At 35.8% G+C, this 26,660-nt stretch overlaps 1 protein-coding gene and 1 long non-coding RNA gene across 4 annotated transcripts in view; one reads left to right on the plus strand and one right to left on the minus strand.

The window, feature by feature from the left end:
* LOC125674203 (adhesion G protein-coupled receptor E3-like) overlaps positions 1–18,140 on the minus strand; it is a 38,067-nt gene extending 19,927 nt beyond the window's left edge. Inside the window, exons 1-11 of one of the 2 annotated variants that reach the window (XM_048911300.2) lie at positions 17,813–18,140; positions 17,442–17,681; positions 15,817–15,879; positions 7,799–7,942; positions 5,014–5,181; positions 4,355–4,456; positions 3,844–3,938; positions 3,515–3,712; positions 3,315–3,383; positions 312–429; positions 98–202 (exon numbers count right to left, since the gene is read on the minus strand). In XM_048911300.2, the coding sequence (XP_048767257.2) occupies positions 98–202; positions 312–429; positions 3,315–3,383; positions 3,515–3,712; positions 3,844–3,938; positions 4,355–4,456; positions 5,014–5,181; positions 7,799–7,942; positions 15,817–15,879; positions 17,442–17,681; positions 17,813–17,909 (1,399 nt within the window). In that variant the 5' untranslated portion in view covers positions 17,910–18,140. The remainder of the gene's footprint in view (positions 1–97; positions 203–311; positions 430–3,314; positions 3,384–3,514; positions 3,713–3,843; positions 3,939–4,354; positions 4,457–5,013; positions 5,182–7,798; positions 7,943–15,816; positions 15,880–17,441; positions 17,682–17,812) is intronic. The other variant, XM_048911301.2, reaches the window with a different exon arrangement.
* Positions 18,141–18,142: 2 nt separating this feature from the next.
* Positions 18,143–26,078, plus strand: LOC130053255 (uncharacterized). Of its 2 annotated transcripts, none has more exons than XR_008801781.1 (3): positions 18,143–18,236; positions 21,854–22,030; positions 24,327–26,078. It is a non-coding gene; the product is annotated as an uncharacterized LOC130053255 (long non-coding RNA). The 2 variants fall into 2 exon arrangements; XR_008801780.1 differs by lacking the exon at positions 18,143–18,236 and adding an exon at positions 21,141–21,752.
* Positions 26,079–26,660: the final 582 nt, after the last annotated feature.

Below are 26,660 nucleotides of genomic sequence, written 5' to 3' on the forward strand. Positions count from 1 at the left end.
CATATATCTAATCATATTACCTTTACAGTTAAAGTGGATTAAAAGGATCATTATAAAAGTTGTAATTCTAGTTAATCCTTTACAGAAAATAACGTACCTGTTTGATTTTGACTCTGACGAGGAAATACTAAAAATGACTTCTTGGGTCCCACTTCAGGAAAAGCGATGTTATCTTCTGAATTTATGTCATCGAATTGCACATCTAAATGAAAAAGGAACATAATTTAAAACAATGCATATATATATATATATATATATATATATATATATAAGAGATGGTTTCCATTAAAATTAGTCTACAAGCTTCTTACCGAAATTCGTTCCATTAAATGTATTAGCCATTCTTGAATTTCGTCTTTTTTGCCTGGCATAAACACTAAATCTGTCGACTAAACTCATAACAGTACCAGCATCAGACGCATTTGCTGTCTGCAGAAAAAAATGCAATTATATAGAAATACTGTAAATTCATTCATTAAAAACTGACTTTCTGATATCATAGAAAGTTGTTCCTTCACCAAAAACAAAAAAGGAAATATTCATATTTAGATTGATTGATTTTATCTTGCTTAACGTCTGCCTCGAGAATTTTTCACTCATATGGAGACGTCACCAAGACCGGTGAAGGGCTTCAAATTTAGGCCTATGCTCGGCCCTTACGGCCATTGAGCAGTGAGGGTTATTTTGCGTGCCACACCTACTGTGACACGGGACATCCGTTTTTAATGTCATCTCCGAGGACCCATGACATTTACACCTGATGCCGAGAGCTTGGCGATGGAACTGTCACTACCTGTTTTAACGATTTAGGTCTGTCGCGGCCGGGATTCGAACCCCGGTATTCGGCATGCGGGGCGAACGATCTAACCTCTCTGCCACCGCTGCGGTTTATCAGTCATCCACAAAAACTACTTTGTTAAACACTACATTGATTCTACAGACAACTGAGACAGAATTGGATTGATTATCTCCCTCATGCATAGCTCTTATTCTTAGACGAATTTGACTCCACTTTTTTTGGCACGCTGTTTTTGGCTATAATAGTTCTAAAACTTCATTGTTATTTCGGATTTCAAACATTTCGGTTGAGCATCACTGAAGAGACATTATTTGTCGAAATGCGCATCAGGTGCATCAAAATTGGTACCGTATAAGTTTTACATTATGACCCCTGAGTCGAGGCCTCTGCTGGTGGACTGTTAGTCCCCGAGGGTCTCTACAGCCCAGTAGCTAAGTACTTCGTTACTAGCTTGAAAATACGGATGTATATTTAATTGCTGTTATAAAATTTCGAAATTCATTTCAAAATTAAGGATTATCTCCCTCATGCATAGCTCTTATCCTTAGACGAATTTGACTCCACTTTTTTTGGCACGCTGTTTTTGGCTATAATAGCTCTAAAACTTCATTGTTATTTTGGATTTCAAACATTTCGGTTGAGCATCACTGAAGAGACATTATTTGTCGAAATGCGCATCTGGTGCATCAAAATTGGTACCGTATAAGTTTTACATTTACACTTATAACAACAACTCTTGCAAAAGTTTTAGCGAGATATATAATCCATCTTTTTAAAGTCGTTCAAGTTTTTTTTAAAGATGCGATTTCATTTTTAGGATAGCCTTTGCAAATAATTCACACCTGTCATATTTAAAACCACGAATATGATTATTGCAAAACTCCTGGTGTCTTTGAGATGATGGTTGCTCAAAGTATTTTATACTAGTAATGGAAAGAATCTTCTTTCCATTACTAGTATAAAATCATTTTATCTGTATTGTTAGAAGATATGATTATGCATATATGTTATGTTTTGATTGATTTGTGTTTCTTATGTTGTGTTGACACTGACAAATAAATTAAGTTTAATCGAATACATCTGAAGTGAAAAAAGGTTATGTTTAGAAAAATGTAGCTGAATAAGAAGCATTGCGACCCTAGTTTTTCTTTTTAATTTCCCAATTCTCCTTCGATGTATAAATAAAAAATACACTTCCCAGAAATTGACATTAGTCCACTCGAAATCTCAGGTTAGATTACTGCTCCAGGGTGCTGCATTATTGTGACCTCGTGTGGCTGTATAACTTCATCTATTAACCGTTTAGCTGACAAAATACCCTGTATGTGAATCAATGCTGTCCTGCCTATTTAGGATATTGCTGCTAATATCTTAACACTACGCCCTTCAAATCGGTCATCCTTCTAGATCCAACATTGCGCAAAACGTTCATTTGGGCGCCTACACACTCTGAGTCTTTTCAACAGGTTTCTGCTGTAAAAGGTGAGATTTATCGCCAAACCAAACTGTCCGCCAGCTTTGCCGCGGCAATACTTTATGAGTATGAGACCATTGAAGTTGGTTCCAGTGGTGTTGCGAAGTAAGAACAATGCTATGAACGTTTGACTACCAGCATCCCGTAGTCGATTGCGAATAGTCTGATAGGATTTTCTGCGAATTCCAGGGATGGCAGATGTTGTAGATGACGTTGCGGTGAATTGTTGACAAAGATGACTCAATTGGATGAAGCGATCCTAAACTGTTGATGTAAAATTTGCATTTGCTAAACCATGCTGTGGATAGTTGCTTCAAAGGCAATATGTAGTGATTTATGCAACATTGGAATTTCTCGCAACTGCCAAGTGTGACACACCTGTTTCCTTTCCCAGTCGTCCAGTTGTATTGTTGCATTGAGCATCATTCAGACGTAGTATTCCCCAACAAGCGGTTATATTTAAAGACAATGCAATCAAATACTGAGAATCCGTGTATTTGATAGACTACTGGTGCCTGAATCACGTGCATTAAGAACTTACAACAATCAAAAGTTACAGAGATCGACTTTAGGATTGTGTGAACACGCGTTGTATCATCCTCAAATATCCATTAAGTAAATAATAGCATTAAATGTAAGGAGTAACAAGTCCGTTCTTCGTCTTTCGGAGAATACCCGTTTCCCTGGTACGACTTGCTTGGTGAGTGGAGACCTCAGGCACCAAACAAATGTACGAAAAAACATTTGAAAAGATTCAGCAAAAACTTTTGCAATGGGTTCCTGTACTTGATCAGTATATTTAGTTTTACGACACATACCCCGTATAGTCTGTAAAACGCTTATCGAATTGTGGCTGGTTTATGTAAAAAAAGAACAGTTACCGACATGCTGACAAGGAGAGTTCTGTGGTCGCAAATATTTATTTCTCTCTGAGTATTCATTCTTTGGATATGGATATGCAACATTAGCAACCCTGAATATAAAACATTTTCCCCCAAATTGATAAAAAATGAAACTGGTATTGATTTTTACTGATTCTACCTGTGACAATCTTGTCCATGCGCCTGTGTTCCTTGTAGACAGCACATTGTCGACAGTTCCGAAAAATGACTTGAAATGAGATCAATGTATTGTTAGCTGTATGTAGTTAATTTATAAAATAAAACGATTTTCTCGCTATTCTTCTTTTCAACTATTATTATTTTTTGTAAATAGCATACACCGTGTGCTGGACTCTTCACCTGATCATTTATTATTCCGGAACTAAAGTTTGTAAGGCCGATTACTCTTTCTAGTATTCTCATCGTTCTGTTTAAGTCACCTGCTGTTGTATCATTGAGTGTTGCCATTTCAATCTTTTTCAGCGTATTGTTTATAGCTTTATCCACATCATCGTCATCCAACATAACATCCGCTATTTCAGAATCAAGGTTATCCAACTACCAGTAAGACACAAAAAGAAATTGACTGTTTTCAAAAGCTGGGCGTTTTCAATAAAATTTTACAATCAGACATGATTTGGAATACTAGTATACTGTTCTCTGGTTGTAACCAGTAAGGAAAATCGTACCTCATTTGAGATGGAGTCAAACTCCTCATTGGAGCAATAAGACGTATCCGTGGTATTCCACTTGCCTGTAATATCACAGAATCTCGAAGAATACCCTGTGAACAAATCAGAGAACTAAAACAATTCAATTTCATCATCCCAAATTCGAGAGAATTAGTAGTGACGAAAAATAAATCTTAATTCAATACGTATCTAAGCATTTTATCATGAATATTCAAATACCATAACATGTAATGAATTACTTTAATTGCATTAAATGTTCTAATTTTATAACAATGTATACAGTTATTTTAGAGAGACTGAGGTTGACTTGAAGTTTGGTATGAGTGTATGTAACTGAGAACGTAAATCCTAATTATCTATCTATCTATCTATCTATCTATCTATCTATCTATCTATCTATATATATATATTATATGCATAATATGTTTAATGTATATGTTTCATGTCCCTGATATATATTTTTTTATCTTTAATGTCGTTTTATGAAAGGTGTTATTTCAAGGCCTACCTGTACTACCGGGCGGACAAGCACCATACTCTGTTGTGCCATTAAATGCACTGGTCCAGCTAATCCCTTTGTCGTCTAAGGAAGTCGGACACACGACAGCGTCTGTTAATGAACAATTTATCTTAAATAATAACCCTTTCATGAAATAAACAAGTTAATCAAATTAGGATACATAACAAGCGAGGAGAGGGTCCTTTCGTTTCAATTCATTTTGTCTGATATTTTACATGCAAAGTCTGACTAATTGACTAGTCGTCATCCCTGTTTATAGTAAAATGTAATCGAAACTTAAATTTGAACCGATGAATTGAGTCTATGTACTCATGAATAATTTTGATGTTTTGGTTGAATTCGACCTCTTATTTATTGTTTGTCAATACTATTTGAATAGTCGTAAAATGATCGTCTTCGCCTGCTGCCCACAACCCAAGTAGCTATGCAAAGGATGCTACGTGCTTGCATATTTTGAGTAAGTTAGAACTAGTCAAATAATCATGACAATAATCATCTTGATGGAAGACAGATCATTGTACCAAAAGAGAATTGATAATTTAAATCGATGTTTGATCATTTTATTCACAAATAGTCAAAGGGACTGAGCAGCAGGCATAGGCTATTTTAGTACTCTCACAATTTAAATTGATGTTTAATCATACTACCTGCTGTATAGATTTGGACGTCAATTTCTTTTGACTGTTTTGAAAACACGCCATCGGTTCTGTTATTGTAGCAATGGTATAAACCTTTGTCCAGGATGGCGGATTCAGATTTCAGAAACACTGCATATGAATTATCTGTCGTCCGAGTGGATATCCAGTTTCGAAGCGCTTCATCAATTATATAAATGTAAAATTAAGTCCCTTTCTCTATATCTCATTATGAAATAGGAGATATGTTTAACTTAAAGAAAAACAAAGCTTTTGGGATTGAAATTCTCTTAAAAGCTTTATGTTGTTGAATATTCAAATTGAACGATCGCTTAAATTCAAAAGATACTGTAATTGAATATAATGTTAAGTGGATATTTCTTTTATTGTTGATAAAAACAAATGATCACCATCAATCAGATATGAAATTGATACAAACAAAATCGTTACTAATGACTGTAAATGTACAAATATTATATATGGTTTTTTTTTGTTTTTTGTTTTTTTTGTTTTTTTTTACAAATTGTCAATACACTTATACTATATCAGGAAAGGGGAACATACATATACATCCTATAAAGAATGCAAAATTGAGAGCAGGGCAATTATGGTCCTTGAAAACACCGAAGGTGGTAGCATGTGCTTAAAAAGAGTCATATCATGTTTCATTGAAATATTGCCATTGTCCTCAAACGTTATTTCATTACATTGGGAAGGGACCCTTCTTTCACGTGATTCTACATACTGACACATATACATTTGTAATTCAAATTAATAGGAAACATATTTTCTCACAAAAGTTACGTTTGAAAAAAAGTACCGCTGATAATCTTGGTACATTTCAGACATGGTGTCCGACATTAATTATAAAGGTTTTTGTAGAGTATAAATACATTTAGTGGTCAGATCAAATAATTGAAGCATGCACACATTTAGTGACCAGTGCAATTATAATTTGTTGGATATAGATGCATTAATTAAAGGGAAAGGCAACCCTAACCAGATTGTTTCTTTTATGAATAAGGAATTACTTACTGATATCGTAAATGACAGTCTTTAACAACAACAATCCTTGCTTCACGATTAAATCAATATTAATCTATCATATATTTTGAATTTCCCGCCGCTAAGAGAGCGGCCATTGAAGTTCAATTCATGACGTCACACCGTCGGTTCCGGTTTATTTCATCAGCAGCACTGTAAACATGACAAGTCATGAACAGTTAAGTTTGGAGCTGTATAGATTTTAGCCCGTTATTTCGCATGAAGAAATTGAGTAAAGAATACGTTCAGTTGCGTCGCAGACCAGGCAAACGGTACACGTTTTTTTCTTCTTCATACAAATGTCTCGAACCTCAACTTAATTGTCATTTCTTTTCAGATGACTTGGTTGGGTCAGGAATTTCGAAAAAATACCTTATTTCACATATCCCCTTTATATTAGTGTAATTAACTGCTTGACAATCCCTGAAGGCATCAACCTATTTATTCGAAAAATCTACCACATGCACATCTTTAATGATCTTAGAATTTCATCAAAACCAGAACAGACGATATGACGTCAAAATTATTGATTTTTGTGGTCTTGAATACAAAAGAGTTCCACATCATGGAAGCCTCTATAACTGGCGGGATTTTCAATTTGAAACGTTTTCAAATTAATACTGAAGTTTATCTAGGTCGTATATCAACATAATAGTATGACATTTTTTTTTTATATAATCAATCCTATAATTTATCATGTAAATGTTTTTGGGTTGCCTTCTCCTTTAATGAACATAACTTTACCTGCGTAATAGTTAGTTGGAAATAGTATTAATGATTCTTTTATTTCTCATTTCTATTTAATTCGGCACAAATTATCCATGGACTTTCCAAACCGATCGCATGGAATTAACCATACTAGTGAAAAATGATAATAACTGACTGTTAATGATGTTTCCTAAACATATTGTAAAGTCTATATACAGAATTGCATTTTTATGAGACCAAATATGTTCAAAACATGATTGAATACCAACCATAGTTTTTCGACATTTCTGACCATTTAGCCAAATTAACATCTGATCACGTATTGGGCTTTGCAACAGGGGTTGGGAATCACCAAAATACCATATGAAGCTGTGACAGTACATGTACATATTATCGTCCGTTGGCCGACGACAATATGTACTGAAACAAGGCATTCGTTTTACCTACCCTCACTGTACATATTGTCGTCCGTTGGCACAGACTGTGGCTGACGACAATATGCACTGAGACAAGGCATTCGTTTTACCTACCCTCACTGTACATACTGTCGTCCATTGGAATATATTGTAGCCGGTCTTGATAGATAGGAATGGGGGGGATAACAACAACAATGCTGAATATTTGGAACCCTTATGTGATTTCAATAGATTTTCAACAACCCCGACCAAGGCGGTCGACCTTTTGCCAATCAATTTGGACTCAATATGTACCATCACATGGGACTCAATATGCACATTTTTACTTAGCGATTATTTCCTATTTAGTTGAAAAGTATGCTGCTACGCAGAGCTGTCATCTTAAGGTCATATCCGAAAAACCCATAATTCTCACTTCTAAATACCGAGGACTCGAGAGGATTTGGTGTAGGCGCAATCACTACTTAGACCATGCTTAGACCATGCGCAGTCGTGTTCATCTAGTCTGAATGACAAATATTAAAATGTTGTCAATATATATTTCATCATTAATTTCAGTTCTTTAAGAGTCACAGAGAATACTCTTTCATTCACCATAACTTCTATTTCTTTTCTTTTCGCATACTCACGTGTGCCTGTCTTTGAACGCAATAGGATTTCAGGGAAATATTTTTCATGTCCATTGTCTGTCCAGTAACAGACAAGAAATATTGAAGACCCCTCTCTCACCAGTACTGTTATCCTCTTAGCTTTAAGTACAGGTTTCTTGTACACTGAAAAAAATTTAAAACTTTTAATTTCTAAATGCGAAAAGCTATGTTTAGAGACAAACACAAGCATACCAACATAGAACACAAATATTCTTATATAGAATCACGCACATGGTCAAGCGCGAACCAATATAAAAAAAACTCATCTCCTCACATCAACCACAGTTAAACAACATTAATTGTAGCACCGATGTTTCTGGGCTCTCGTTTTTCGTGGTTTATAAGGAAATACCATTTTCACGGGGAATTGTTTTTTTCTTCTTCTGGTAATAAGTTGTCCTATGATAATCAATGAATGTGCAGATAACTTATTCAAAATTGCTTCATCAAGAACCGGAAGTTACAATTTGGTGTCGCAGTGTGGTAGGAGTTATCTGCGATCATCAGTATCGGTTACTTGTCCCCGTGTCGTCAGTACATGTGTATACTGTTTATATTCTGTAGATAAAGCTTTGGATGAATCATATTTCTGCTTGTTATGATTTCGTTGTTTACATACTAATGAATTCATTTCGATAAATTGGTATAGTTTGTACATGTATTAATACACCTAGTATCGGAGATGCCTAATTATAGGTATTGATAAGCGGTGTTCGACGAGTTTAGACTATATATTGCAATTTGCATTTAACACTTTTCAATTGTGAGCGAGGTTTTTTAACATGATTGAGAAAATCAATACTCATCATATTTTTGAGATTTTCGTATTACTTTACATGTTTTTTTTCATTTTGATTTAAAAACGAACTTGGGCAGCACTTGTTTGAATTACGCATCGACACAATTGACTTTTCAGAACTTATGCAACAAACCATGACAATGACCAAAGTAGTGGAACTCTCACAGTCTCAAATGCACAATGATATTAACATAAAACCTAAAAGGTTAAGTGCACCTGATGAATCCTGCTGGAATGGATAATATGGAACAATTCCAAAGATTTTGTTTCGGATGAATGCCTAATAGACATTTCAAATCGTAATTAATAAGCATGTACGTGGATTATACAGTATTGTAACTTTTTATGTGATAATTCTAAAAGCTTTGTAATTTAGAGAACTTAGGTGAGAGAGCTGTGTAAAAGGAAGGATCAAATATGAATCGTACGAACCTGAGATACATTATCAGAAGGGGTAAAATGTGTAAGCTCTGGTGTTCAGGGGTCAATGTTTGCCTTACTCGCAATAATGTATTCTATATAGAATTCATGAGATTCATCACGGTTTGTTATCTTTGCTTTTTCATTTTGATTTTACAACTGACTGATATGTTCAAGATAGTTCACTTTATATCTTTGGATGCTGGTTTAATTCCAGGAAAGAGTACTCCATGCATGAACTGTCTCTATGATGAACCTATATATAGACATATACACATGCTTATGATATTGTAAATTACTCGTATTTTTTAATTTTAAAAAACCCACATTAAGTGTTTTAGATACCACCTTTGAGAACGAACACTAGGGTTGTTTATGTTTGTATTGGTTTATGTTTTCTTCGTGAATTTTTACGAACTTTCTTACTACTACACTACAGCAAATGGTGCAAATACTGCGTAAAAGCTGTCTGATATCAATGTCTAAAGAACAACATGAGTTTGTATCACTGCAATTAACAATCATTTGCTTTTAATGACGTTTATGAAAGCGATAATACATGTAAATATGAGCACGGGTTTATCATGTTTAATTGCTAGAGCTAACGTATTTAATTACTATTTGAGGTAATTATTCACACAATGTTTGCCCAACTATCTTTCTCGTATTGCTTATTCGATTTATGAAATTGATCACTGTTCGTTGTCTTCACCTTTCACAAGCAAAGTCACAGGATTATGAAAGACTGAATAAGAATAATGGTAGTCTGGCGTGGACAGATATTGAAAATACACGCACACGTGTGTACATTTACAATATGTGGAAACCGTCTATTTCGCTTCTGAAAAACAAAACCCAGAATAGGTGTCATTACTGATGATCTAACATATAACAACCGTCGCCCACTGTAACACTAACACGACACGTAATTGATTTACTTGATACACCTACATCTGTTGCTAAATTATTTATCAAATCAGATTTAATGTATCTTATCAAATTAAAATTAGAAGAAATGCAAGTGATCAATAAAATATCGTAATCCAGGACAGCTTATTTTCTTCTTTCACTATCCCAATTACTTGTATATCGTAAAATGAGTTGACATTACTTTCATCCTTTAACTAAAGAGCGGAAGTAGGTGTAGACGGCATTCATACATTGGAAATTAAGCAATACAGCATGTATAAGTGTTTTGTTAAATGGGGGATATGTTTAGATAGTGGACCGGACAGAATAGAATAGGGCAATTAAATAACCGGGAAATTTAAGTAAATATTATCTGCAATCATTCATTGCAGAAAAACAGGTATTTATGCTCTGAACAAAAGTCCATATAAAACAGGGGTCTTTGTGACATAATGATATATTATTACATGCAAGGTGAAGATACCGAGCAGTGATCAATCTCATATAACTCCTATAAGCAATACAAATAGATAGTTGGGCAAACACGGACCCCTGGACACACCAGAGGTGGGACAAGGTGCCTAAGAGGAGTAAGCATCCTCTGTTGATCGGTCACACCCGCCATGACCCCTTTATCCTGATCAGGTAAACGGAGTTATCCGCAGTCAAGATCAGTGTGCCAAGAACGGCCTAACAATCGGTATGAAACACATCAGACAGCATTTGACCCAATGCGAGGTTGTATTGACGAACTAGATCGTTACATTTGACCCAACAAGAGGACCATGTGCCACATTGCTCACCTGAGTCACCTTGACCCATATCTGAAGACTTTCCATATATATTTGCATGTAAAACCTTAGTCCCTATTATGGCCCAAACTGCCCTTTGCAAACTTGAATCTACACTATGTCAGAAAGCTTTCATGTAAATGTCAACTTCTTTGGCCCAATGGTTCTTGAGAAGAAAATTTAAAAGCTTTTTCCTATATTTGTATGTAAAACTTTGACCCCCCACTTATGGCCCCATCCTACCCCCCGGGAGCCATGATTTGAACAAACTTGAATCTGCACTATGTCAGAAGGTTTTCTTGTAAATATCAGCTTTTCTGACTCAGTGGTTATTGAGAAAAAGATTTTAACTATATATTTGTATGTAAAACTTTAAGCATCCCCCTTGTGGCCCCATCCTACCCCCGGGGGCCATGATTTGAACAAACTTGAATCTGCACTATGTCAGAAAGTTTTCATGTAAAAATCAGCTTTTCTGGCTCAGTAGTTCTTGAGAAGAAGATTTTTCCTATATATTTGTATGTAAAACTTTGATCCCCATATTATGGCCCCATCCAACCCCCGGAACCCATGATTTCAACAAACTTGAATCTGCATTATGTTAGGAAGCTTTCATGTAAATATCAGCTTTTCTGACTCAGTGGTTATTGAGAAAAAGATTTTAACTATATATTTGTATGTAAAACTTTAAGCATCCCCCTTGTGGCCCCATCCTACCCCCGGGGGCCATGATTTGAACAAACTTGAGTGGTTCTTGAGAAGAAGATTTTTAAAGTTTTTCCCTATATATTTGTATGTAAAACTTTGATACCCCCTTGTGGCCCCATCCTACCCCCGGGGGCCATGATTTGAACACATTTGAATCTGCACTATGTCAGAAACTTTTCATGTAAAAATCAGCTTTTCTGGCTCAGTGATTCTTGAGAATAAGATTTTAACTATATATTTGTATGTAAAACTTTAATCCCCCTTGTGGCCCCGGGCATCCAACCCCCGGAGCCCATGATTTCAACAAACTTGAATCTGCATTATGTCAGGAAGCTTTCATGTAAATCTCAGCTTTTCTGGCTTAGTGGTTCTTGAGAAGAAGATTTTAAAGTTTTTCCTTATATATTTGTATATAAAACTTTGATCCCCCCTTGTGGCCCCATCTTACCCCCGGGGGCCATGATTTGAACAAACTTGAATCTGCACTATGTCAGAAAGTTTTCATGTAAAAATCAGCTTTTCTGCCTCAGTGGTTCTTGAGAAGAAGATTTTTAAAGATTTTTCCTATATCTTTGTATATAAAACTTTGATCCCCTATTGTGGCCCCATCCAACCCCAGGGGCCCATGATTTGAACAATCTTGAATCTGCATTATGTTAGGAAGCTTTCATGTAAATCTCAGCTTTTCTGGCTTAGTGTTTCTTGAGAAGAAGATTTTTAAAGTTTTTCCCTATATATTTGTGTGCAAAACTTTGATCCCCCTTGGGGCTCCATCCTATCCCCGGGGGCCATGATTTGAACAAACTTGAATCTGCACTATGTCAGAAAGTTTTCATGTAAAAATCAGCTTTTCTGACTCAGTGGTTCTTGAGAAGAAGATTTTTAAAGATTTTTCCTATATCTTTGTATGTAAAACTTTGATCCCCTATTGTGGCCCCATCCAACCCCAGGGGCCCATGATTTGAACAATCTTGAATCTGCATTATGTTAGGAAGCTTTCATGTAAATCTCAGCTTCTCTGGCTTAGTGTTTCTTGAGAAGAAGATTTTTAAAGTTTTTCCCTATATATTTGTGTGCAAAACTTTGATCCCCCTTGGGGCTCCATCCTATCCCCGGGGGCCATGATTTGAACAAACTTGAATCTGCACTATGTCAGAAAGTTTTCATGTAAAAATCAGCTTTTCTGACTCAGTGGTTCTTGAGAAGAAGATTTTTAAAGATTTTTCCTATATCTTTGTATGTAAAACTTTGATCCCCTATTGTGGCCCCATCCAACCCCAGGGGCCCATGATTTGAACAATCTTGAATCTGCATTATGTTAGGAAGCTTTCATGTAAATCTCAGCTTCTCTGGCTTAGTGTTTCTTGAGAAGAAGATTTTTAAAGTTTTTCACTATATACTTGTGTGCAAAACTTTGATCCCCCTTGGGGCTCCATCCTATCCCCGGGGGCCATGATTTGAACAAACTTGAATCTGCACTATGTCAGAGAGTTTTCATGTAAAAATCAGCTTTTCTGACTCAGTGGTTCTTGAGAAGAAGATTTTTAAAGATTTTTCCTATATCTTTGTATGTAAAACTTTGATCCCCTATTGTGGCCCCATCCAACCCCAGGGTCCCATGATTTGAACAAACTTGAATCTGCACTATGTCAGAAAGTTTTCATGTAAAAATCAGCTTTTCTGCCTCAATGGTTCTTGAGAAGAAGATTTTTAAAGATTTTTCCTATATCTTTGTATGTAAAACTTTGATCCCCTATTGTGGCCCCATCCAACCCCAGGGGCCCATGATTTGAACAATCTTGAATCTGCATTATGTTAGGAAGCTTTCATGTAAATCTCAGCTTTTCTGGCTTGGTGTTTCTTGAGAAGAAGATTTTTAAAGTTTTTCCCTATATATTTGTGTGCAAAACTTTGATCCCCCTTGGGGCTCCATCCTATCCCCGGGGGGCCATGATTTGAACAAACTTGAATCTACACTATGTCAGAAAGTTTTCATGTAAAAATCAGCTTTTCTGACTCAGTGTTTCTTGAGAAGAAGATTTTTAAAGATTTTTCCTATATCTTTGTATGTAAAACTTTGATCCCCTATTGTGGCCCCATCCAACCCCAGGGGCCCATGATTTGAACAAACTTGAATCTGCACTATGTCAGAAAGTTTTCATGTAAAAATCAGCTTTTCTGGCTCAGTGGTTCTTGAGAATAAGATTTTAACTATATATTTGTATGTAAAACTTTAATCCCCCTTGTGGCCCCGGGCATCCAACCCCCGGAGCCCATGATTTCAACAAACTTGAATCTGCATTATGTCAGGAAGCTTTCATGTAAATCTCAGCTTTTCTGGCTTAGTGGTTCTTGAGAAGAAGATTTTAAAGTTTTTCCCTATATATTTGTATATAAAACTTTGATCCCCCCTTGTGGCCCCATCCTACCCCCGGGGGTCATGATTTGAACAAACTTGAATCTGCACTATGTCAGAAAGTTTTCATGTAAAAATCAGCTTTTCTGACTCAGTGGTTCTTGAGAAGAAGATTTTTAAAGATTTTTCCTATATCTTTGTATGTAAAACTTTGATCCCCTATTGTGGCCCCATCCAACCCCAGGGGCCCATGATTTGAACAATCTTGAATCTGCATTATGTTAGGAAGCTTTCATGTAAATCTCAGCTTTTCTGGCTTAGTGTTTCTTGAGAAGAAGATTTTTAAAGTTTTTCCCTATATATTTGTGTGCAAAACTTTGATCCCCCTTGGGGCTCCATCCTATCCCCGGGGGGCCATGATTTGAACAAACTTGAATCTGCACTATGTCAGAAAGTTTTCATGTAAAAATCAGCTTTTCTGACTCAGTGGTTCTTGAGAAGAAGATTTTTAAAGATTTTTCCTATATCTTTGTATGTAAAACTTTGATCCCCTATTGTGGCCCCATCCAACCCCAGGGGCCCATGATTTGAACAAACTTGAATCTGCATTATGTTAGGAAGCTTTCATGTAAATCTCAGCTTTTCTGACTCAGTGGTTATTGAGAAGAAGATTTTTAAAGTTTTTCCCTACATATTTGTATGTAAAACTTTGATCCCCCCTTGTGGCCCCATCCTACCCCCGGGGGTCATGATTTGAACAAACTTGAATCTGCACTATGTCAGAAAGTTTTCATGTAAAAATCAGCTTTTCTGACTCAGTGGTTCTTGAGAAGAAGATTTTTAAAGATTTTTCCTATATCTTTGTATGTAAAACTTTGATCCCCTATTGTGGCCCCATCCAACCCCAGGGGCCCATGATTTGAACAATCTTGAATCTGCATTATGTTAGGAAGCTTTCATGTAAATCTCAGCTTTTCTGGCTTAGTGTTTCTTGAGAAGAAGATTTTTAAAGTTTTTCCCTATATATTTGTGTGCAAAACTTTGATCCCCCTTGGGGCTCCATCCTATCCCCGGGGGGCCATGATTTGAACAAACTTGAATCTGCACTATGTCAGAAAGTTTTCATGTAAAAATCAGCTTTTCTGACTCAGTGGTTCTTGAGAAGAAGATTTTTAAAGATTTTTCCTATATCTTTGTATGTAAAACTTTGATCCCCTATTGTGGCCCCATCCAACCCCAGGGGCCCATGATTTGAACAAACTTGAATCTGCATTATGTTAGGAAGCTTTCATGTAAATCTCAGCTTTTCTGACTCAGTGGTTATTGAGAAGAAGATTTTTAAAGTTTTTCCCTACATATTTGTATGTAAAACTTTGATCCCCCCTTGTGGCCCCATCCTACCACCGGGAGCCATGATTTGCACAAACTTGAATCTGCAATATGTCAGGAAGCTTTCAGGTAAATTTCAGCTCTTCTGGCACAGTGGTTCTTGAGAAGAAGATTTTTAAATGACCCCACCCTATTTTTGCAGTTTTGTGATTATCCCCCCTTGAAAGGGACATGGCCCTTCATTTGAACAAACTTGAAAGCCCTTCACCCAAGGATGTTTTTGGCCATGTTTGGTTGAAATTGGCCCAGTGGTTCTGGAGAAGAAGTCGAAAATGTGAAAAGTTTAAGAGACAGACGGACAAACAGACAGACAGACAGACAGACGGACAGACAGACAGACAGACAGACGACGGACAAAAAGAGATCAGAAAAGTTCACTTGAACCTTCGGTTCAGGTGAGCTAATGATAGGTTGTATTGACGAACTAGATCATTATAAGGACCATAGTATACATGTACATCATGAAGATAATATGAAGTAGCAGATTATTCTGATCGATAAAACACTATCTGAATGTACATATAAAGAAATATACAATGTACATCAAGAAACGTGACCGACGTGGAAGATAACACACGATGGCAAAAACACAGTTCATGTAATTGATGAATTGGTTTTTCCTAACCTTTAACAAAAGTCGTCTTTGACACTGTTTCATTCCCGTTTTTCGCTGTGATTGTCCAGTTCCCTGTCAAATAAATTTATTTCACATTTAGTAAATGTGTTGATAAAGGAATAAACTTGAAGCATTTCCATCCTTATAAAATTTAATGTTTTCGAAAGAATGAGAGAAAATATTTCAGTTTCATATTTGGATATTTTAATGAATATAGAATATAACGTCAAACAGCAACCCATTTTTTGTTTTTTACAAACGGGGTTATTTCAGTTTCCTCCCTGTCGACTTCCATTTTCATATGTTGAGCAAATCTCTCAATCAATTCGATATTTAAGACCATGTTCTACGTACGGTCAATTTTCCAACCGAGGTAAGCTACTGATGAATAAGTTGATGTTGCAGAAGTTTCAATAGTTTCATTTAACATAAGCATTCCACTAGTTATGTGGTTGTTTGAGTGATGTAATTTGAAAATATAACCTGTCATTAGGTAGAATACTGTCTGACGTGCTTTTCTTAGATCGTTCTTCATATACTGATTTTAACTAAGAATAACTCCGTTGATATAGTCAAAGCAAAGGGCTTATAGCGGGTGTGACCGGTCAACAGGGGCTGTTTACTCCCTCTGGGTACTTCAGCACTCTCCTATGGTTTTGCCGTATTCTCAATGTTGTACTCTATATAGATTTATAAGATTGACCACTGTTTGATATATTCACGTTTTCATTGTAAATCAATTATTTGTCGTTGGGTAACACGACGTTGCATTTATATGCGACGAAAGTTGGTATCAAAAGAGAACTCATGCGTTTGATTTAAACTGCTGTATTTCATTTGATATCCTAAGTATATCAGACAAAGTATTAATATGTTCATTCAGTGTTGGTTTATTCCCATCACACACAGAAGCGAACTTATCTCAGACATGAATTACAGCTTTTACAGTTTGTTTTGAACACAATACGTCTTTATGAATGTTAACCCCTGGGATGCTGTTTAATAAGGAGTCTCCCCTAAAGTACTTTGTTGCCTCAGTAGTGAACTCAATTTGATGCATTCTGAGGGTACACTTACCAAATAATGAAAACAATGCATTGATAACTAAATACTAGTAATTTATAACTAAATGACTACAGCTGATGAAACATGTGTCATTTTATTGCATTTAACTATGCCAAGTTCGTGGACTATGCAGCTGAATTTGTTTAATTTCGTAGGTTTTTAAATTCATTTCTAAATGCAAATCATTCATTTGCAGAAAATGCACATGACATCTTTACGATGATTTATAAATTGTTGAAAACATATTGAATGAAGTAAGATTAATTGAATTATACATTTTTATCATCTAATGCATTATCGTGAAGCGCATATTGAGTTCACGATCCACAGTTTTTTTAAATTTTATTTTCGTTTGTAATATACTTATTACAGTAGCAAATACCTAACATTTTTAATTTGAGTCAGCACTCTACAGTTACCGAGCCGTGTTATCTGCCGACACGCCGGACATCCTATAATACTAGTAACGGAAGACGGTCCTGTGTATGTCAAGAACGTGCTCTTAACTAAATCAACATGGATTTTCTTCAGCAGTATAAACATAAATCTATATTAAATGTTACTCTCACCTGCATCAATAAGTTTCACCTTAGTCACCTCTAAATCACTTCTGATGACGGTTTTGTTCCCGGCTTCATAACGACTAATTTGGTAGTTGAATCGTGTATTGTTCGGAATCTTTCTACCATTACGGAACCAGGTGATGTGGATGCTGGCGTTCAGTCTGCCTCTAACGGTTGCTGTTATCGGCAAGGTGTCTCCTTCGTGTGTACTGATGATATCCTGCCTTATGTCTATCACGGTATCATCTTTTGATAAAAGCCCGAGAAAGTTTAAGTGAAAACTCATACTATTACAAACAGAAAATATTGATGTGTTGATGATTTGCAGAAATGAATTAGATATACTTCTATGTTACGTTAGGAAATTGCATACTTACAGCCTGTTGACGAAACAACCAACGCTCCAGCTATAAATAGCATGATTCCCCACATCCTAGTCACCCCGGAGTGTTTTAAACTAATGAAATATTTCATTTCATTACACTCTGTACAAAATATACCCTTATTATTTCTTAAGGATTATTCATTGCATTTCTTTAAAAAATGGGTATAGCCCAATTAATATATATCCTCACAAGTTCTCCCTCGGTGATATTTTCCCAGTAGATATAGATAAGCAATATTTATTCACATTTATCATGGGAAATGCCGATCACGTACATCCTCTACATCAACCACAAGCAACAAGTAACAGTGTTCATTTCTGACGCAGTATACAGTGTACATTGTATGTATTATATATCGGTAATACATAAGACGCTGTAATCTGGGATATATAATGTTTCATTTATTTACTTAAAAGTGAGTAACAGACTTGCTTTACTTCAACATATATTCCTATATAGATATTTGTAAAACACAAATAGTTAAACACACTAGTAATGTAATGTTCTAACTTTCGATTTGGAACATCATTATCATTTTTGGAAAGTATTTCTTTTTTAACTTCCCTTGGCCACCACGCAATGCGCGCATGAATACATTGTAAAATACGTCGGTGTGGACCTCTTTAAAACCTCGTTTTATTTGAAATGACGCGTGCCTCAGAAACCGTTCTCCGGCCTATATAATAAGCTAAAATGTAAAATAAAGAACGCTTATTTCAAATTATGAGCACCATATAAACAGACATGTGTGTTTTACAAAATGACAGGAAAAGATATTTTCACGTGGGTTTTATTTTTTTATGTTCTGTTTGTGAATGAATATCACAAACTCTAGGCACTATATGGAAGTTAGATTAGACGGGTTGAATGTTAAGACATGTCCCCATCACATGCCTAAACCTCTGCATATACATATAGTAAATAAACGAAAAACTGATATTCATTGCGTAAATTTAGTGAAAATAAACCATTATTAGATTTTTAAAAAATTGAAACGCCACCCCCCCCCCCCCGCCAAAAATCCAAATCAGCGGAATTATTTTGATTTATACAGTAATTATTTTTTCTTGAATGTTTAAAAAGTTCAACTCTCAGGAACACATTATGTGCATTAATTTATTCCGAGTATATGAGTCTGAGGTTTTTGATTCACTATACTGCTGGAACTGACGAACTTAGGTGACGGTTGCTGTAATTATTAATTATGTCTTCCCTCTCCCCGGGGAGACATATTGGTTTTTTATACTTCTGTTTGTCCTCCGTCTGCCAGTCACAAAATCTTATGAACACTTCTCCTTTAAGGCTTATTCGATGTATTTGAAATTCTGTACTGTAATGCTTCAATTTCATTTGGAGATGTGTGTATTGTCGGGATAGGAGTTATAACTTATAGTGAATACAGGAGGAGTGGGGTGTGTAAAAGTTTCATCATATATGGTGACATTTTGTACAATGCTTCATTATCATTTAATTATTATCACATTGTTTCGACCAAAGGGATGTAATATTTTTCTACAATTCAAAGTGGATTAAAGAGGAGTGTATTGTAGCTTCTTTATGTACAAAGGCATGTTGTTCTCCGACTGGTGAATTAATATTTTGCGTAGTTTTCGACTTTGAAAGCGATGAAATTCAAATCGTGCGATATGCATATTTACTTTCGCTATTTTACGCGCCATCATGTGTGACGTCATATGCGCCCTCGGGTTTGAAGACATCTATTTTCATCAACAGATGAGGAGAAAAAAACATCACGTTAACGACTTGTAAATAACATTGAATTAAGATGTTTTGTGCCGTGCTCGGGTATACAAAATGTACTAATTGTCGGTAGAAAGGATTTAGACTGAGTATTTTTCAATTTGTCGAAGGAAGGTACGGGAAAAAAGACGTGGATATTTTTTTTGTAGGAGGAAGAACTTTATCTTTTAAAAAAAACCCACTCAGTCACCTTTTCAAAAACCGCTTAAACAGAGACCCTGATAAACTGCGAGAAAATGGATATATCAAAGCTAAGCACTACATAATTCCGTTCTGGTCTTCAAATGCAATACACACTTGGATCAACTGACAAGTAACAACATACCCGGTATAATATAACTTGTACTTCCAGTTTTTACCAACTGCTAGATGTACACAAGTTTTAAAGATACTAAGTAATTGAACTTTTTAAAAATTATATAAATGATAGAATATAGTATTCCCTAACTTTAAATTGAATTATAAAATTATTTCCCCATTGAACTCGCAACATCTTGAGAGCGTCAGTATAACGCCGTGTTCCCACTTCCTAACGACGTGCAAATCACAATTAAAAAATGATGATAAGGTCAAAATGAAATAATACGATTTGCACTTCAAATTTGTTTATTTTTATTGATTTGTGTGTTTTCTTTTCTTTCTTTTCGAAATGCATCCGTGACAGTAGCTTGGCCTAGGGCCTAGTCGTGTAATAATGTAACGAATTATAATTTGTCTAATCCAAAAATAAATAATAAGTACACTGTTTATTTTAGAAAAACAGCGCCAATTACAGATGTATAAAGGAATTACATTTACCAAACAGTTTGTAGATATTGCAATATTGCCAATTTTTTACAAGCTTTCCTAGCTATATTTGAGTATTTACAACGCTATATGTATGCACTGGTGGCGAAAACATATAAAACTCGGAAAAGTTGTCAACATCGATTTAAATGGTGCCCATAAGGAATAAATTAGGCCCCTAAAAGCAGAGTTTTTGAATAATATCTCACACTACTTTCACAATCAGTTGATTGAAGAAGGGCGCATGTGACGTCACTGAACCGATTGACTACCTAACTAATTAACTAGACTTTTTGAAATCTGGGCTTAGATTTAAATCTGTATTGTGGTTAATTATCGCACAACTTCGGCGAACGATTATTAGAATTCATTACTATAAGCATAAAGAAGAAAAAATGCATGTAATAGTGTATATTTTGAAAACATGATATGTGTCCTTAAACCGTATTCTCAAATTTGATGAGGAAATTTGGTGTAAAGTGGATGTGTTGAAATCTGAAAGACTAGAGATGATCGAAAGAGAGTGACATGGTTATGCATATTATATGGTGGATTTATTACACCGGTGAAGTCAACAAAGAAGCGTCCATTACTTACAACCACAGGCAATTGCATCGCTTGGGATCGAATTTACTATATAAAGAGTAAAGGTATAGAATTCTAAATATGGGGTACCCACGTTAGCCAATGATAAACAATAAACTAATTAATGTAAAATCCTACTTTGTATTCTAATATATTCATACATAATCAATCTAAACTACTGCCAAAGTCTGCCGCGAAATTCCGAATGCTTCCCAAGATTTGCAGAAATGAATTTGGAAAAATGCTTATTATTTTTGGTCGACGTTTAGCTGGGCCCTGGCACTATACGACTAAACAGAATGTTTGAGCATTGCAATAAGCTTATTTCCACCAAAAATATTCATGGAAGCTCATCGATTGGTTGACTAATGAACATGAATATTCAGGAAGTCATAGATTTTTCAAAAATCTTTCAGCCACGTTTTTTGACGTAGTGTAAAAGGAGACAATAGGCGTGGTTTGCGATAATGCTGTGGGGAATACATTACCGCTACATTGCTAGAAATTACAATTTTCACCTAAATTTCAAATGTTATACTCTATACATGTATAAGAGAATAGCTAGCAGTAGCGATAATACATACTATTCAGACATGGTAATGAGCATATTGGGCTAGATGCTGTCATAAGACAGTGATAACCACGGGGAACTGCTTGCCCTTAGATATACTCATCCATTTTTAGTAGCAAAAAATCTGAACCTGCACCGACACAGCATTCATAATAGATAGCTTGGTCAGAAAAGAACAGTTCGAGTGAAAATTGAAAGGCTAGTCCATATATCATGATGATTGTACAGGTAATAACCTTGGCACCATTTCTTTGCGCCAACACGAATGGTTTATGAAATTTTCTATTTCTCGTTGGCAATTTATCTTATCCTGATGTAAATTTATATAGCCACAGATGCTTCCAGAAATAATTTTCACCACATGAAGCAGCAGAGATGGTCCATGTTAGGGAAAACAGATTATTATCTCGATTTATCACCATGTGGAACGTGCACTGTGTGTTCACTACCCGGATCTTCACCAACATTGTATTCAGAGCACTTACTGGATCCAGCGATGTATCTTTGTAAGGGTGTTTTATGTACTTTAGAAATCCAGTATAGATACGGTAACTCATATTCATTGACACGAAAGACATCACAGAGTCGTTCACTTCTGTTTCATACTTAGATATTTTATTTAAAGTAATTATTAACGGATAACTAACAACCCAATTTTCTGACAAACGGGATAATTTCAGCTTCTCCATTGTCAACTTTTCATATTCATGTAGCAATATTCCATTATTACCTGCATATGGTGTTTATATTTCTCAAATGATTAGATATGCAAGAGGTTCTTCTGCGCATGGTCAGGTTTTAGATAGAGGCAGGCTACTGACAAACAAGTTCATGATGCAGGGATTTCAACAGTCTCGTTTAAAGTCAGCATTTCGCAAATTCTATGGTCTTTATAACGATCTAGTTTGTCCATACAACCTGCCATTGGGTAAAGTGCTGTCTGACGTGTTTCATACAGATTGGTAGACTGTTCTTGGCACACTGATTTTGAATACGAATAACTCTTTTTACCTGATCAACTCTCTAATTTTTATTGTTTATAGGAGTTACGAGATTGATCACTGTTCATGATCTTCACCTTTCATAAAAATAAATGAATAGAAGAACAATGTTAAGACATAGAATGAAATCCGAAAAGAACAATAGCAAGCAAGCATACCGACCGATGAAATACTCGACCAGTACAAAACGGAGGGAGTATCACCATCCAAGACAAAGCTGAAAGGTTTCTGGCAGAATATCACGACATTGTACAGCATTGGAATAAGTATTGCACCGAGCTGTACAGTTGCAGAGCAGCAGAAACGCCAATGATACTACATATACCCCGTGCAGCAAGCAACAACAACCATCCCATCTTTCGAGCAGCAGTGAGATTGCTGAGGAAAGGAGAAATCAGCGGGAGTGAACAATATATCATCAGAGATATTCCAGACAGGAAGCGAGGCAAAGGGTAATACCTTACTGGTCATCTGGCAACACGATAAACAAACAGCATGGACACAAACCCTAATCATCTCAGTCCCCTAAATGGTAACCTACAACAGTGTCAGAATTACTGCACCACCAGTCACTCAAGGAAGGTAATGTTGAAGATACCAGTACTGTTGAATGGAAGATGAAGATAACGAACAGTGATCAATCTCATAACTCCTAAAAGCAATACAAAATAGATAGTTGGGCAAACAAAGACCCCTGTACACACCAGAGGTGGGATAAGGTGCCAAGGAGGATTGGGTTGAAACCACAATCAAAGATCATTTCTGAAGAAGCAGACTTTAGAACGAGGCACAGCACAACAGAGCAAATCCTCAATCTTAGGATACTCTGCAAAAGGTACCTCCGACATCAACATGACCTTTACCACGTCTTTATTGACTTTAAGATGGCGTTCGACAGAGTATGATATGCAGTGTTATTGTGTAACATCAATGCTGATCTGATCAGAGTAATCAAAGACCAGCGCGATAAGGAGACCAGCACAATCTATTTCAACAACATCATTGAGACCTGGTTCAATACCACAGTCGGAGTGAGGCAATGATGCCTGCTTTCCCCTACATTATTCAGTATCATTTTGAAAAGGGTCATGGCTGACGCACTAGAAGACAACAGTGAAACTGTCAACACTAGCGGCAGAACAATCACCACCTTGCGTTTTGCAAATTAAATATATAAGAGGAGATTGATTGATCATATATTGTTTAACATCCCTTTCGAGAATAGTTCACTCATATGGAGACGTTACCATTGTCGGTAAAGGCTGCAAGATTTAGGCCTATGCTCAGCTCTTATGGCTCGGCACTCATTACCTTTGAACAGGGAGGGGTCTTTATCGTGCCATACCTGCTGTGACACGGGGCCTCGGTTTTTGTGGTCTCACCCGAAAGATCGTCCCATTTAGTCGTCTCTTACGATAAGCAAGGGGTACTGAAGACCTATTCTAAACCGGAGCCCCACGGGGTGCAGGAGGAGAACGTAAACCTTGTAAAATTCTTGGATAAAATATCTACAATCTACGGGATGTAGATCTGTGCAGAAAAAACCAAACTGATGACAAACAACATCAAAGGCATCAACACTGACATCAAACTGAGCATCGAGAGGCTATCCACTCTCAACTACTTCAAATATCTCGGAGCCATTGTCAGCGACAAAGGGTCCAAACTTTACTCGAGCAAACAATAAAAAATTGTAAACACCCTTCCTCTTCCCTCTAGTTTTTCTTTCCTTAGCATCTCTGTTATTATGCAATTCTGTGTTTACAGTTGTCATTTCCGGTTTGTTAATTTCTCGTTACAGCGTCATGACGTGAATTGATGCAGACAGAGGTTCAGCCACTGTGGATTTGCATTGCAGACTTCCAAAAATCCCGGTCTTCGATAATTACAGACTGATAGGCATAATTTTGCATAGAATGGTGTATCCGGGGGTACGTTTTTTTTTCAGACTCCCTAGAATCAAGATGATATTTCTATTGGTTAATGTATATATTCATTTATTTTATGCTGCCATATCATCATCAACACACACATTGTATCATATTTGTACTTTTAAAAATGAAGTATTAAATGACCATTACAAGTACGCCGAATCACAATAACGACTTGTGCTTATAGAAACAATTTTAACCTTCTTAAAGGATTTTCTGGTCAAGTTTGCGTCTGTTATCCAAGTTGAAGTAATCGCGAAATAACCTCCTGTAGTTGTCAGACAATTTGGACTGTTCAAGTACTTTATTTGTCTATCGAGTCTCCAAGAGATTTTGGATTCTGATACTTTGATCTGTGGGCAACCTGTAGTTGAAACACGTTTTGTCAATAAAAACTGCGTGTGTATTTATTAAACGTGATTGATAGATATTTTATCGATTTTAAGCTAAAGAAATGCTGGTAATTTATCTTATGTGTCCAGATATGAAATTTTATGTATGCATTGTTGTAGAGAAACTTTGATTGGTGTAACAATAAATCATCTAAAGAACGAATCTAATAATTATGGTGTCGACTTCCAAAATTGTTTGATAATTATGCATAAAATTAATAGACAATATACCTAAACACGGAAGTTGTTTTTTCTTACCCTTTCTATATCTTGTTTAAGCGATGTATTCAACAAACATTGCCGATAAACTGTAGTATAGAAACGTATTCAGGTGGTGGGTATGTCATCGCATTATCTTTTTTATCAAGACAGTTTATTTGGTCACTCCCTATGCGCCATGTAATAGAAATTAATGTAAATATATATCGTATCTATTCAGATAAATAATGAAAATAATAATTTCATGAACGGTCTGAGTGCAATACTAGTAAGATAGATAATGAATGATATTGTAATCCGCTGAGAATTTTTTTTTAAAAGGGTTGAAAATTTGATCAATTTTCAGCATTTTTTTATTTTGAAGTTTTATCAGCAAATAAAATATTCGAAAGACATCCCCCACTAAGAAATATTTGTAATGTAGGTTTTATCCAGTGAATGCGTCCGTCAAATCTACCCCATTCCAAATACCTCTCAAAAAATATGGAATTTATTTTAGTTACCATTTAGTACAAACAGTTACATGCTATACTCCCGGGTGAATCAGATATAAATATAAAATCTGCATAGCTCCTAGCGATTTGTCGTTGATGGTATCAAAAGAATAGTTATCTGAAAATAAGACATCAAATACAATCAAACACCACAGTTTTACTATTGACAAAAGAATTCTATGATTACAGGTAGAGCAGTCACTGGATTAAATCATGTGAAGTCCATACACCTTCTCAGTATCTTTGATCGCATACCTCTCTTTCCCGTATTCAGATGAAGTTTTTATGCTTACGTATTACTTGCATGCAGGATTTGAGACGAATAGATATAAAACCATATGACAATAACTACCCGCCGTACACCAGGAAAATCAATGCGGTGATATAGAAAACAAGTCAAACTTCTTCATTCATTCAAATTTGTGTGGTATGATAAATATAGGTAGTTTGTTTACTATTTCGGAACTTAATATCTCTTATGACATTTGTGTATAGACATGAATATAAGGTGACTGGATGGGACAAAGTAAGAGGTTGGTTCATTCGAAGTTACAGGCAGGTTAAATAATTTCCAAAAGGATGTAGACTTTAGGTCGTGATTCTTTAAATTTGTCACTGCAAACATACAGAGTTAGTCGTCCTTTCTGAGTTAACAGCACGCTCTTGTTCAACGTTTCATGATTAAAACGGCGTTGATGACCTTACACTTTCTTCCCAAATGATTGTGAATCTATTGGTTTCAATAGTTTTTAAATGAAGGAAACTTTCCATTACAAGTTGAATTGTACTTCAAACACACCCTGTGAATATTCGGAAGACCAAAGTGCGATATCATTAACCACAATTGTTTAAATGAACAGAAATAAGTTTCATAATTTGAAGAAAAAATATGACATATTTCAGTTTATTTCTAGTTCAGACTTTTATATTTGTCATCTGAAACTGATTCTTATGTGTCAATTTTAGTAATAATGGATTGGTGAAGATCGAATTTATTTTGGGTTATGCTGATCTATGTAAAGATAAAGCACATTTTTTATCTTTGTACATTGTAACTATACAAATATATCTAAACATGAATATTAGTTTATATCGTGGA

The sequence above is a fragment of the Ostrea edulis genome, chromosome 3 (assembly GCF_947568905.1).
Source record: "Ostrea edulis chromosome 3, xbOstEdul1.1, whole genome shotgun sequence".
Lineage (NCBI taxonomy): Eukaryota > Metazoa > Mollusca > Bivalvia > Ostreida > Ostreidae > Ostrea > Ostrea edulis.